Source organism: Macaca mulatta, chromosome 9 (genome assembly GCF_049350105.2).
Source record: "Macaca mulatta isolate MMU2019108-1 chromosome 9, T2T-MMU8v2.0, whole genome shotgun sequence".
Classification (NCBI taxonomy): domain Eukaryota; kingdom Metazoa; phylum Chordata; class Mammalia; order Primates; family Cercopithecidae; genus Macaca; species Macaca mulatta.
Genome location: NC_133414.1, coordinates 78,948,060 through 78,962,888, shown reverse-complemented (window position 1 = coordinate 78,962,888; position 14,829 = coordinate 78,948,060). Strand labels below are relative to the sequence as shown.

Genomic DNA, 14,829 nt, shown 5'->3' with positions numbered 1-14,829 from the left:
ACATTGCAAGACCAGCATCAAGCGCTCATCTCTGACTCTTGGTTCTTTCCACCTTGGGATGCCACAGTTGCTACTGGCATCAGGGATGGAAGTGGAGGACAGTTATCACTTACTGAGCATCTATTATGTGCCATAGTTAACACCCATTTCACAGATGAGGCAACTGCGGTTCAGAGCTAGGATTTCAATCAGGCTGTCTGACTCTGAAGCCAGGGTTCTCTCCTCACAGGCTCAGCCCTGCTCTTGGCTAGGACCACAGGTTAGTGGTGCACCCTGGCCTGGTGTCTGGAAAACGGGTAGATCCAAGGGGTCGATGGTTAGTGAGTGCATCAAGACCATAGTGAAAGAAAGAGGGAGGCTCCCTCCACCGGGAGGCTCACTGTCCACCACACCCCCAAATGCAGCCGGACACCCCTTTAGCCTTCTGGATCTGGAACAGAAACAGAGAGCAGGCCCTGCGGCCAAGAAAGGGGGCGGAGCAGCCATAGAAAGCGGATTCGGGCCACCACTCAGGGAGCCCAGGCGTCTGAGGGGACAATCGCTCCGTGCGCCAGGAGCCCCTGCTCTGGCTCCGCGTGGCACTTCCGATCCCCGGCCACAGGCAGCTGCACTCCCCAGCCGCGCGCCCCGCCCCCGGGCGCCCGGCGCCCCAGCTCCGACCCGCGCCCGGCCCCGCCCCGCCCCGTGTGCCCACCCCCGGCCCGCCCCGCCGCCCCCTCGCCCGGCTCCCGCGGAGTCCCGGAGCGTCACTGCGCGGGCGGGCTGACCGACCCACCGGCAGTGGGCACCGGGGGCGCTGGCGCGTCAGCGGCTCCGCTCTCCAGCCTGCAGCCTCGCGCTCCCGGAGCCAGCGGTCCAGGCGGCGGCGCCGCGCAGGGGACCCGGAACCGGCGGGAGGGAGGCTGCTAGGCGGGGAGGCGGCAGCGGCGGCGGCGGCGGGAGCCGGCCGGTGCTCCGACAGCCCGGGGCGCACCCTAGCCTCGCCGCCCTCAGCCTGGGACTTCGGGCTTGGGCGCTTGCCCAGCCCGCTTCTCAGCGCGGCCACATGGCTCCACTCCGCGCGCTGCTATCTTGCCTGCTGCCTTTGCACTGTGCGCTTTGCGCCGCCGCGGGCAGCCGGACCCCAGGTGCGTGCGGGTTGGGCGCGCGGGGGCCCGTGGGGCCCGGGGTGCTCGCGGTCAGGGTGGCCCAAGGTTGCTCCAGTTACCCGGTCAGGGTTCCCGCGGGTGGGAGGCAGTGTGCACACTCTGGGCTGATTTGCTCTCTTTTCTTCCCCTGTGCCACAGCACTGTCCAGTGATTTCTCTCCATTTCTAGCACTAGAAGTAGACAGAGACCCCAGGAGAGAATTTGGGATCATCGAGTCTCTTCTTAGGAGCAGCGTGTCTGTCTCTTTGTCTCTCTGTGTTTCTTCTTTCCCCCCTTTCCCAGTTTGTTTCTCTGTCCTGTGTGTCTTTCTCGTTCAGTGTCTTCTCTGTCTCCAACTTGTGTGAGCATGGGTGCAAGGTGTGTGTGTGTGTGTGTGTGTGTGTGTGTGTGACTGTTACATACCCAGAATAAGGCTAACAGGTGATTGCCTCCTACTGCAGAGCGTACAGGGCAGTCATGCTCCTGCACAGAAACACACATCCTTCCACTGCCCCCAACCTAGCATTGTCAAACGCTGCGGACACAGGCCTCTTGCATACAGACCAGATACACTCCACTCCTGCCTTGCAGCATGGGGTACCCTCCTGGTGGCTCTGAACATGGGGAGGAGTCTCTGGTCATTTCCAGGCAGGGTGCCTCCTTTTCTGTGAGCCTTGTTCATGCGCCAGAGTGGGTCCCCTCTTGCAGCAGTCTTGGGGGTCCTCTGCTATAATGGGGATGAAACTAGAACTGTGGGCATGGGGAATTTTCAGGAAACACCACTTTCTATGTTTTATCAGTGACGTGAACTGGGGAGACGAGAGGTAGAGCTGTGTGGAAATGAAAATTCCTCCCAAACTCGCATTCATGAATCACCAGGCCTGGAAGCCAGGGAGCTGTCATTCCTGCCCAGCCTGGCTGGGCTCAAGGAGAGCTGTGTGAGGATGGGCCTGCTGGCATGTGGCCTGGAGCATGGGGCCATGACCTCACAGTTAATTCAGCCCAAGTGGGCAGGTCATCCCCTGTATATCCTTTTATTTTTGAAGATCTATATTTATCCAGTTTGGGGCTCGGCCATACAGAAATCTCAGTGGCCCCTGTCCTGCTTTAAAAAGTTTTCTTTCTAACCTTGGAAAAATAGAGAACTGGGCATTCCCTCCCTCCCCTCTGCAGCCCCACCTTCTCCTTGACACGCGCCCACGGTCCCCTGGGTTTCTAGGTGTGTTTGTTTTGCCAGCTGCGTTCTTGGAAGCTTGGGGAGGAGGGCCCTACCCCAGCCTGGGGTGGTGACTTCAGCACGCTGCGGAGTTTGGGCAGATCTGCCCTTCCCTTTATTTGCCCTGTTGGCTTTTGGGGAATTTTAGTCCTTTTCTGGGCAGAGTCCAAGGTTGGAAGTCTTGTCGCTAGTGACCAGGCTCTGTCTGGTATCATTTGCTTTCTTCTGCTAAGTTTAAAAAGGACCTGGGGGCTACAGGGAGTGATATTTGCACAAAGTACCTGCACATCCTTCATCCAAGTGTAGGAATCCTGGAGCTCAGGAAGCAATGGATGGAAAATGGGTGAACTCGGGCTAACGGGGCCATCTAAGGGTGACACTCAGGGTTCCTATCCCTCCCTGCCCTAGTGGGATTTCCGACTTCTCCTTACCTCTGCACTGACTGCATTGAAGTGACTCTTTGTTTACCTCCGACAGAGCTGCACCTCTCTGGAAAGCTCAGTGACTATGGTGTGACAGTGCCCTGCAGCACAGACTTTCGGGGACGCTTCCTCTCCCACGTGGTGTCTGGCCCAGCAGCAGCCTCTGCAGAGAGCATGGTAGTGGACACGCCACCCACACTACCACGACACTCCAGTCACCTCCGGGTGGCTCGCAGCCCTCTGCACCCAGGAGGGACCCTGTGGCATGGCAGGGCGGGGCGCCACTCCCTCTACTTCAATGTCACTGTTTTCGGGAAGGAACTGCACCTGCGCCTGTGGCCCAATCGGAGGTTGATAGTGCCAGGAGCTTCAGTGGAGTGGCAGGAGGATTTTCGGGAGCTGTTCCGGCAGCCCTTACGGCAGGAGTGTGTGTACACTGGAGGTGTCACTGGAATGCCTGGGGCAGCTGTTGCCATCAGCAACTGTGACGGATTGGTAAGGGATGAGACTTTCATTAAGTTGCATCCTCCCCCTCCTGTGCCCCGCTCACGTGGTTTTGAGATTGCTATGGGCATGTTTTGCAGTCTGGGCCAAGGCAGGGGTGGTGCTGCCTTCCTGAGGGAGTGCCGCCTGCCCCCACGGGCCACTAGGTTCACGCTCTGCCAGTTGTGAAGTGGCTGAGTTGGGATGGTGCCTTTATCATGCCCACCCCGTGGCTTTTTCTCCCGTCACCCTCCATGGACCCCCCTGGATCACAAGCTGTCTGGCTGGTATCTCTGAGTGTAGAGAAACACCGGGGTGAGGAAGCCAGGCTCTGGAGTCTGACTGCTGGGGTTGGAATTGTGGCTGAGCCGCTGCCTAGCTGTGAGGATTTGGATGAGTTCACCTCTCTGTGGTTCTTTCCCTTGTTTATTTTGCACACATTTACTGTTCTAGGTGCTGGGGGTACGGTGGTGCCTGAGGCAGACGTGGCTTCTGCTCTCCTGGAGCTGACCCGCGGGTGTTAAGGATGTGGCCTGCCTAACTGGGCAGTGCACTGGAGGCTGCCCCTGCCTGGCTCATGGTGCGGGCACAGTTAGTGGCTGCTATTATGTCCTATAACATTGTGATGTCATGTCCTTCCTCTTCTCCTCCCTGTCTCTCCTCCCAGAGCCAGCCTGCTCTTTCCTGGCTGCTCTGTGTGGCCCCTCTCCTAGGACCCTCACTGCTTCCACACTGCTTCCCAGAGTCTGGGGCGCCTCTGCTGGTTGGCTCCACATTGCAAACCAGAAAGCCATGGGGGGCGCTGTCTTTCTTGCCCCCACCTGGGGCTGGCTCTCGTTCCCCTCGCTGCTCCTCCTCAGTGTGCAGGCCCTTGTGAGCTGGCACAGCAGCCTCAGGGTCCTGTTCGGCGGCTCTTCCCTGCCCCAGAGACACCAGATGTGAGCTGATGGGTCCCAGGAAGAGGCCTGCTTGCTCCTCTGCCCTCTAGCTTTGAGACCGAGAACATTTGAGATGGGGAGGGCTTGTGGGTTCCTTCCTCACTGACAGGGCGGGGAGCATTTGTCACCATCGTCCCACGTGTAGGAGAAGTCTTACCTGCTGATTTCGTGGCTGCCTCTCTCTAAACCAGCGCTTTCCACCTTTTATCATGATGTACCCCTAAATGTTTTAGACATTTCCCCCCTAATCATCAGTCCACCTCAGGATGAGGTGGGTATTTTTTGTTGTTGTTGTTTGTTTTGTTTTTTTAGAGGTGGATTTTCACTATGTTGTCCAGGCTGGAGTGCAGTGGCTATTCACAGGCACAAACACAAGGTACTGCAGACTTGAACTCCCGGCCTCCAGCCATCCTCCTGCCTCCGCATCCCAGGAGCTGGGGCTATAGGTGCATGTCACTGTGCCTGGCTTTCCTCACGCAATTTTAATACCACAGATATACTGAAGATCTGTTTCTACACTGTATATCTATCTGGGCTTTATATGTTTTTACCTTCCCCAGAATCAATTTTCACCCCATTGAAGGTGATAGGGCCCTCATGGAGAGGGCTTATCTACATGGTAATTGGTTTTCATAGTTGAGCATGCGGTAGAATCACCCGAGCACCTTGTCAGGGGTGCAGAATCTGCCTCTCGGGGGAGGGACCAGGATCTCATCGACACCAAACTCTGCAGGTGAACTGACGCAAAAGTTCCTGAGAGCGGGCTTTGAGAAAGCAGATTGTCAGAGCAGCTGGGGGAGCCTAAGGCCTTGTCAGGTGTCCGGGCTAAGCCTCCGCTGCCAGCCCACTTTGGCTCTGTGGCTCTGTGCCACAGGGGCCCTTGGCCACTCCGCTGGCTAGAGCTATGCCATGGCCACAAGTTTGGGTTGAGAATCCCAAGTGATGTCAGGAATCATCCAGGGATACAGTATCCATGCAGATAGAGAGACAGAAAGTGCTGGTGCAAGCCAGCAGCTGAACTGAATTAGATGGTGAATTCCTTCTAAAGTCATCACACAGGTAGGCCGTAAGCTCCTCAGTGACAGGGCTAGGGCTCCTGCTTCTCTGACTGCCCTCCTGAAGTGAGGCACAGAGGAGATGTTTAATATGCTGAGAACCTAAACTAAGGATGACTGTCACTGACAATAAGTAACTCCCCACCCCCTTTGCATCCTGAAAACCTCCTTGTCATTGAACCAGCTTAGCAGCCTGTTGACAAGTAGTAACTGACCGCTAGGTGCCACAGGGATCAGGGCCATGAAGGGCCCTGAGCTAGCACTCCTGAAGCACGAGCACATGGCTCCATGGTGTAGCGTATATGGTGACAAGTCATCATGCTCTGGTTTTGGGGGCTGGCAGATGGTGGAGGTGGGGCTGTTCAGTGGGGCTGGGGCTGGACATTCCTCAGAGGGTGTTGCTGATTTTCGGTGGCCTCTGAGTCAATGTTCTTCTTAGCAGTGTGACCTTGGGCAAGTCACCCCCCATTTCTGAGCTTTACTCTTCTCATTTGTCCAAAGAGGGGCTATGCTTGATGTTCCCTGGAAGATGGGAATCGATTCTGTGTGGCATTTGCTGAAGCGGGATCGGGTCTCAGAGGCTGTCCAGGTACAGGCTTCGGGAGGCTTGCTCTGTAGCTGGTACAGAACTGAGGCTCCAGGAATTGACTTTCCTGGGTCCCCCGCCCCTTGGTGAGGGGCAGAAATGGACTTTACTGGGCTGAGCTTCAGGCTGGACCACAACATGTACCCTGGCTGTTTCCAGAGGCCAGTCCTCCAGTCCAGTATCTGGACGCCTCCCCCTCCAGGCCCTGGGAGTGGTACTCCCTGACTGCCTTCCACTGGGGCTGCCAGCACAGAGGTCACCCCAGGCTGGGATTCCTTGACTTTCCGCCCACTCCAAGAAACTGCTCTGTGTCCCATGACAGCAAGGGGCTGTGTCCCAGTGACCCAGCTGAGCTCACCTTTGGACTCAAAGGCCATGGTGTAGCATTTCTGATGATAAGATTGAATTCTGCATCTTTACATGGTCTCTGGATTTTAATCCCATGTTCTCTAACATCTCAAATGCCAAAGTCATTCATTTCAAAAAATATGTACTGAGTGCTGACCATGGACAAGGTCCACAGGGAGATCATAAAAAAAGAAAGTGACACAGATAATGACAGCAACAGTAACCAGTCCTTCCTTTGGCCTAGACACAGCATGCATGTGTGTATGGGCTTTTATTAACTCCATCCATCTGTAGATGAGGAAACTGAGTCATAGGCGGAGATACGAAGAACAGATAGCTTCCATTAGCACAGGACTTTATAGTTTACAAAACTCGCTTCCTTCAATCTTGTGAAGTGTGTTTGCAGATATTGTTATTACTCCTGCTTTGCAAAGAGTCAGGTCCCTGTCCTCGAGGAACTTGGGTGCCATGCAGGGGGAAACCTACCAGTAGTTTCAACATTCACCTGGTTTTCTAGAACACAGTGGGGATGGGTGCTCAGTAAATGAGAGTGATTGTTTTCTTTAATGTCAGAGAAGGTGACATTTGAACTGGGCTTTGAAGGATGAGTAGAAGTTTGCTGGGGCCAGAGGGTGGGGAGGGCCCCCTGGGCAGGGGGAAGAGCTTGAGCAGGCTAGCGATGGTTGGACAGAGGAAGGAGCACCATGTCAGGTGGGGCTGGGGAGTGGACACTAGAAGACACACTGGGCAGGGGGGCTTGGTCTCACCTTGAAGGAAGGGTAGGATGGAAGAGGGGGTGTGGGGCAGGGATGCGGCAGCTTGCTCTCTTGAAGAGGCTGGGCTGGGAGTTGAGAGATGTGGCTATGTGTTTCTGAGCAAGCTGGCCCCTTCTCTGGGCCTCAGTTGCCACGTTGGTGCATTAAGGAAGCTGGAATGAGTAAGCTCAGACCCATTCCAGCTCTGGCATTGGTGCTTTGTGGCATGGGGCTGACCTTGCTGGAGTTTGGAACCAGGACTCAGGCCCCTGTAAACCTGTAGTTGGCGGCTCCCTCCTGCACTGCGGTTAATTCATGCCTAACAGTGGGGTATGGGATACTTCATCTTACTTCCCACCCACTGTTCTGGAGGGCCTTCTGTGTGTCCTAGCTGTGGGAGGGGAAAGAGAAAGATTTAGGAATGAAAAAGCAGGGCCCTTGCCCTGGAGGAGCTCGTAGGCTAATGGGGACCCAGATATAAAAGCAAACTTGAGAATCCGGTGAGAGGCAGCAGGAGAAGGACCCGTTTAGTTTGGTTAGGGCACCTAGGAAGGCTCCCCGGAGGAGGTAGCAATTGCTCAAGACTGTTCAGACATTGTAAACATGAAAGATAGTGCCAGGCTCCTGACCGGCAGAAAGAATGACCCAGCCAGTCCTGAGGATATTCAGGGGCAGGAAATAAGGGATGTGGGGGCGGGGCCTGGTCCTGCCTGCAAAGTGCTTCCTCTGGGGTTGGGAGCAGCGAGCTTGGGATGTTGTTAGACTTGAGAGTCCCAGACTGGGAATGTGTCCAGGTATCAGCAGTGACCTGATGGGCCACTCTTCAGAGCCACTAACACTCTGCACCTGGGAGGAACATGGGGTGGGGACCAGTTCTTTGTGGATCCTGGAGAAGTTGTGGCGTACAAGGATGGGGTCGGCAGAGTGGGGTCCTTGCTTCTAAGCAGAGCTGCATGCTCACTCTGCCCGTCTAGAATCCAGGCCACCAGCCTCCTGAAGGGTTGCTTCTCCTACGGCCCTCTCTGCCTCCCTAGGTCCTGGGGCCTGATGCCCTGTGACGGGGTGATGGGGGCTTGGCTGCACCGTGTTTCCCCCTTTGCCTTCAGTGCCTCTGTGAGTCAGGGCCTGGCGCGGAAGCAGCCACACGTGTAAGATTTGTCACCATCTGGTTCTGTTTTCCACTCTCTGCAGATCTTGCATTTTTGATGGGTTATACGGAGTAGACCCTGGCAGACGGCTTTGGGAGGGATGGGGGAGGCTGCATCCCAGCCCAGCTGCTCACCACTGAACACGTCACAGAAGCTCTTTGAGCACCTCCCTTTTGTCTTTAAAATGGGACTACAGTGTAATGTAGGGTGGGGCTGGGGGAGTTGAGAACTTCAGGGTAAGGGGCCTCTTTATGGGAGGCTGAAAATATTCCAAAATGATGGCAGTGGTTACACAATTCTGTGAATATACTAAAAACAATTACAATATGCACTTTAAGTGGGTGAATTATATGGTATGTTATATCTCAACAAACCTATTACTGGCTGGGTACGGTGGCTCATGACTGTAATCCCAGCACTTTGGGAGGCTGAGGCGGGTGGATCACCTGAGGTTGGGAGTTCGAGACCAGCCTGGCCAACATGGAGAAACCCCGCCTCCACTAAAAATACAAAATTAGCCGGGTGTGGTGGGGATGTCGGTAACCCCAGCTACTCAGGAGGCTGAGGCGGGAGAATTGCTTGAGGCGGAGGTTGCAGTGAGCCAAGATTGCGCCATTGCACTCCAGCCTGGGCAACAAGAATGAAACTCTGTCTCAAAAAATAAATAAATAAATAAATAAAATAAAATAAAATAAATAAACCTGTTACTAAAAGCACCTGGCCTATGGAAGGGCCCCATGAAAGGTGGTGTTCGTAATTCCAAGGAAATAGTCTAGGTTGGGGGAAAGAGCAGGATGTGCTCACTACAGCTCAGACAGCTGTGAGAACTTGAGCGAGCGTCTTCATCTCGCTGTGCTTAAATTCCTCATCTGTAGGAAGGGCAGAGGAACAGCTGTCTATGGGGTTGTTCAGAGGACTAAATGAGATAACGCAAAGTGCAGGACGTGGTTTATGGCAGGGCCTTAAAAAATGGATAAAAGTCTGCAACCTCCGCCTCCTGGGTTCAAGTGATTCTCCTGTCTCAGCCTCCTGAGCAGTTGGGACTACAGGCATGCACCACCGTGCCCAGCTAATTTTTTTATTTTTAGTACAGTCAGAGTTTCACCATGTTGGCCCCACTGGTCTCAAAATCCTGACCTCAGCCTCGGCTGATCCACCTGCCTCAGCCTCCCAAAGTGCTGGGATTACAGGCATGAGCCACTGCACCTGGCCAATCATGATTACTTTGTAACAGTAACTATTAATAATGATAAATATTACAAATACCATCAGAGTCCCTTTAATGCAATGATATATAGATCACTGGTGTTATCCCCTTGGCCAGGTCCTGGGGATGCGGGGATGAAACTCAGCCCCCTGCCCCTGTACTCCAGGAGCCCACGGTTTAAAGGGGAGGCTGAACTGCGCAGTAGACAGTAAAAAGCAACACAGACCATACTAAGCTTCGGTGATTTGTGGGAATACAGGGAAGCATAGTGCATACCAGGGGTGGCTTGGAGGTGAGTACTGAGAAGGAGGGGTGCTCAGGAAAGGCTTCCAGGGTAGGGGACATTTGGGTTGGGTTTTAAAGGATCAGTAGGAGTTTTCAAAGCCATGGAGTGAAAATTGTAGTCACTCTGTAGGGAAGGAAATCCTGTGTCTCTGCAGGATTCAGGAAATGGCAGGTCATTTCAGACCTCCATAGGAGATGGGGAGTGGTGAAAATGTAATTGGAAAATGTCAACCTCACCACGGAGCTTGGCCTTTTTCCTGCTATCATGGGGAGCCATGGAGGTTTGTAAACAGGAGTCACATCAGTGTTTGAGAAAGCCACTCATCCTTCCAGCTCGATGCTGGTGCACAGCAGACTTGTCTGTGGCTTTTTGGTCTCCTGTGCCAAACAGCTGTCCTTGCCCCGGGGGCTGCTCTTGACTGGCTGGATGAGTGAGTAGGTGTCCTGGGGGCGCCTTGGGAAGCCACAGTCAGCTCCACATTCCAGCTTGTTTTGGAGGTGTGGAGTGTGGAGGCTTGGAGTCTCACTGTGACCGACCCCCTCCCAGACACCCAGCAGGCTTGTCCCCTTACATCTTGACCTGCAGGCCTCCTGCCCTCACACGTGTGTGCCTAAAGACCCTGGGAGGGGCAGGGGGCACCAGAGCGTTGTGTCTGACCCCACATTGGTGCAGGCCTTGCTGCCTTGCTGACCTGCCTCTCTAGCCTTATGGGCTCCAGCTTACAGACTATTGTCCCCACCCCTGCCCTGCCTAGGCTGGCCTGCTCTCGCCTCACTTTTCAGCCCCCTGCCTTTGCTGTGCTGTTCACACCTTCCCTGTCCCCTCACTTGATGTATCGCCCATTTCAACTACCAGTTCCTAGAAATCAGAGACTGTGTTAAATGTGTGCATTTCCTGGAGCATTGAGCATAAGGCTGGGCCCCTGGGTTGGAGGGGCAGGAGGTGGAAATTTCAGATGCACCAGGAGTAAGTAGGTAACAGAAGAAAGAGAAGAGGACCGGGTAGTCATAGGGATGGTGGGATTATGGCAGACGGGAGAGGAGCTGCCCACTCCTGTGCCACTCTGATATTGTAAGAGCTTTGAGTATTTTAGGAGAAATGGGAAATATGAATTTTTAGGTTTACTTTACTTTTTAATAAGTGTTCTAATTCTTAAGCCATTGTATGAACCAAACCCAGCAAGGCAGTTAGCTGGAGGCCTTGGGTTGCTTGTGAGCTCAGCAGCATGTGCTGGGGTGAGTGACCCTGGAACCAGACCGCCTGGACTGAAATCTCAGCTCTGCCTGTTACATGCCGTGACCCTGGGCAGTTAGCTCGCCTCTGTGTGGTTCGGTTTTCTCATCTGTAAAGTGGGGATCATAATAGTAATCACTTCATAGAGTTGTCATGTGTGTAAAGGGCATAGTGCAGTCCTCCGTACACTCAGCTATTGCTATTACATGGTGTGGATTACTGGTTGGTTGAGTCTACCAGGTCTGAGGGGATGGCAGCAGGAAAGAAGAAGTCAAGAGCACCCCATTTACCATCGTGCCGAACACGGTGAAACCCCGTCTCTACTAAAAATACAAAAACATTAGCCGGGCATGGTGGCAGGTGCCTGTAGTCCCAGCTCTCGGGAGGCTGAGGCAGGAGAATGGTGTGAACCCAGGAGGCAGAGCTTGCAATGAGCCAAGATCAGGCCACTGCACTCCAGCCTGGGCGACAGAGCGAGACTCCATCTCCAAAAAAAAAAAAAAAAAAAAAAAAAAGAGCATCCCATTTTCTGGCTTCCACTCCCAGAGGTGTCTCTGAGTTTTCAGTGGGGCACACACTGAAGTGGGGGGCTGGTCCTGGCCTCAAGCCTGTTAGTTTTCTCAGGGTGCACCTTGCTTCTCCCTCAGTTTGCTGCTGGCCCTGAACATTTCCACTTGTAGTTCCCAGAGGCGCAGGGCAGGGTGTGGTCACCTGTGTGTCCTCGTGACCCAGCACCGGGTCTGCTGGACAACCGTCTGGGTGAGGAGGCATAAACTCCTGTTTTTGTGTTTTTAACCCCAGTTAGATGAGGGGACAGCATCTGTCATCCTCTCCGTGGCTGTCTGGCCATCTGCTCCTAGGCCAGAGGTGGTGACCGCTGAGGCACGCACACTGCCATTTGCCCTCCTGTGCCCTGGCAGGCCCTGCAGGCCTGCTGTGGCACGCTGTCCCCGGGCCTCAGACCCCCCTGCACGTGCTCACGCAGTCACTCTCCGCAGTCACTCTCCATGGTCACTCTCCGCGGGCCTCAGATCCCCCTGCATGTGCTCATGCAGTCACTCTCCGCGGGCCTCAGATCCCCCTGCACGTGCTCACGCAGTCACTCTCTGCAGTCACTCTCCGCGGGCCTCAGATCCGTCTGCACGTGCTCATGCAGTCACTTTCCTCGGGCCTCAGATCCCCCTGCACGTGCTCACGCAGTCACTCTCCATGGTCACTCTCCGCGGGCCTCAGATCCCCCTGCATGTGCTCATGCAGTCACTCTCCGCGGGCCTCAGATCCCCCTGCACGTGCTCACGCAGTCACTCTCTGTGGGCCTACCGGGCGTGCAGGGGAAACCCATTTACCTCCCCGCCCTCAGCACTGCCTTCGTGAGCAAGTCTCTGTCTTCAGGGTGCACACCCTCTCTGAGAGTGCGAGCTGGTTTCTCATGTTTGCCACTTAGATAACCCAGTTTACTGGGAAATACTGGGTACCTCTTGGCAATTTGTGTTTGCAGCACACAAAACAAGAAAGGGACTCTTTGGAGAGAAAGGGGGCTTTTCCTGACCCGCCTGCCAGGGTGACTGTGGGTCTTCAGTGTGGAGAGAGGAAGTCACTGCTTCCTGATGGTGGCAATGTGAGGGCCTGGAGGACACAGAAGGACTGTAGTATGCATGGGAGTGTCTTGATCCCAGCCAAATCTCAGGAGGCGGGCAGCACAGGCTCTCCTGGGGAAATAGGCAGGGTGGGGAAACTGAGTAACCATCAGTTCTCATTCTTGTGTAACAAACCAGTCTAAAACTTGGAACTGAAAATAACATTGTGTCCTTCCTCATAACTCTGTGGGTGGGCTGGGAGGTTCCTCCACTGCCTGCTCCCAGCCCTGTTCACTTGGCTGTGCTCCGCTGAAGGGTGAGCTGGGCTGGAAGGCCCAAGCTGGCTTCTTTTACATGACCAACATAGTGCTGGCTGTTGGCCGGGCGGCCTCAGTTCTCTCTGTGGTCAGTCATCCTCCAGTAGGCAGTCTCAGGGTAGCATTCCAAGAGGGGGAAGGTGGAAGCTGGAAAACCCCTTGAGGCCTAGCCTTGGGAGTTGCATGTATTAGTTCATTCTTGCGCTGCTATAAAGAAATAACTGGGGCCGGGTGCGGTGGCTCACGCCTGTAATCCCAGCACTTTGGGAGGCTGAGGCAGGTGGATCATGAGGTCAGGAGATCGAGACCATCCTGGCTAACACAGTGAAACCCCGTCTCTACTAAAAATACAAAAACTTAGCCAGGCATAGTGGCGGGCACCTGTAGTCCCAGCTGCTCGGGAGGCTGAGGCAGGAGAACGGTGTGAACCCGGGAGGCGGAGCTTGCAGTGAGCTGGGATCTCACCACTGCACTCCAGCCTGGGCGACAAAGCGAGACTCCGTCTCAAAAAAAAAAAAGAAAAAAAAGAAATAACTGGGGCTGGGTAATTTAGAAAGAAAAAAGGTTTAATCAGCTCACAGTTCTGCAGGTTGTACAGGAAGCATAGCGGCTTCCGCTTCTGAGGAGGCCTCAGGAAGCTTCTAATCACAGCAGAAGGCAAAGGGGAGCGAAGTATCTCACATGGCGGGAGGAAGACAGAAAGGAGGGGGATGCTACACACTTTTAAACAACCAGATCTCACTCACTGTCACAGTAACAGCCAAGAAGATGGTGCTAAACCATTCATGGGAAACTGACTCTGTGATTCAGTCACCCCCTAGCAGGCCCCACCTCCAACATTAGGGATTACAATTTGAAATGAGATTTGGTGGGGACACAGATCCAAACCATATCGTGGCATAAGGTCACTTCTGCACATTCTGCTGGTCAGTGCAAGCCATAAAGCTGGACAAAATTTTCCAAGAGTGGGGAAATGGACTCTTCCATTTGAGGGAAGGAGTGGTAAAGTCTCATTGTAAAAAGACTGTGTACAGAAACAAGAGGACTGAATGCAGCCATCTTTGCAAACATTCTTCCACATTGCTCCTAGGCAAGTGATTTGACATCTCTAAGCCTCGGTTTATGTATCTGTAAAGTGGGTGTCCCTACCTCATAGTTTTGCGGGTTAGAAATTATGCACTTAAAGTGCTGCCACAGTGCCTGGAACAATAAAAGTTAGCATTTCTTCTTCTTATTGCTGATGTCTTAGGGTAAATAAGGAAACTGAGGCAGGATCCACAGCAGGTGTGTCTCTAGCTCTCTGGGCGCCCATGCCAGGGCTCTTCCCCCTGCTTTCCAGAGGCCCCCTCCTGTCTGGGCTGCTGTCTGTGTGAGTGGAGGCCCAGGGCCTGGGTCCTGGGTCCTGGGTGGTTTTCCAGTCCTCCAGCCAGTCTGATCTTGCAGTTTTACCTCCCTTGTCTCCTCATGACCATGCCTCACTGTCTGCCTTGGATTAATAACTTATTTATGATATGGAATAAAAGCCAGACATCACCTCACTGCGGCTCCTCCAGAGCAGAGCTGGCCTCCCATTCCAGCAAGGGCTGGTTTTATTTTTCTTCCTCTGTGTCTTCAGGCACTGGCTGGGGGGAAGGCGGCTGGGGGCTGTTCAGCAGGCTGGTGAGAGTGATGGCTGTGCTTGCCTCTGCATCTGCCTCCCAGCCCCAGGGTGGTACAGGCCCAGGGTGGTACAGGCCCAGGGTGGTACAGCCCCAGGGTGGTACAGGCCCAGGGTGGGCTCTCAGTGAGGGTCCAGGAGATTCCACATTCCCAGGCACTGCAATGGAAAGTTCCCAAACCATCCACCAGGCCCAGCATTCCATTTTCAGCATGTGGGTCTTGCCCTGCTTTCAAAGCCCTAAAAACAACAACAGTGATAATATTTACCTGCTGCTTCATCCTTAGCAACACTAAGGAGGTCCCTGTCAACATAAGCTCAGGCGCTTGCAGATACCCTTGTGTTATGAAAACCTACATGGATCCCAGCTCAGCGTAATTTCCACCATTCACCCTGACTTTGGCCTGAGTTGGAGACAGCTGTGGCTGGAAGAGGCTTTGGGGGCTTCTAGCTCCCTCTTCATTTTCCAGCAGA

At 54.2% G+C, this 14,829-nt stretch overlaps 1 protein-coding gene across 2 annotated transcripts in view; it reads left to right on the top strand.

Moving 5' to 3' along the window:
* The first annotated feature begins 735 nt into the window (after positions 1–735).
* ADAMTS14 (ADAM metallopeptidase with thrombospondin type 1 motif 14) overlaps positions 736–14,829 on the top strand; it is a 91,003-nt gene continuing 76,909 nt past the window's right edge. For both annotated transcript variants that reach the window (XM_001107840.5, XM_015147451.3), the window contains exons 1-2: positions 736–1,127; positions 2,821–3,260. In XM_001107840.5, coding sequence (XP_001107840.2) covers positions 1,046–1,127; positions 2,821–3,260 — 522 coding nt within the window. In that variant the 5' untranslated portion in view covers positions 736–1,045. The remainder of the gene's footprint in view (positions 1,128–2,820; positions 3,261–14,829) is intronic.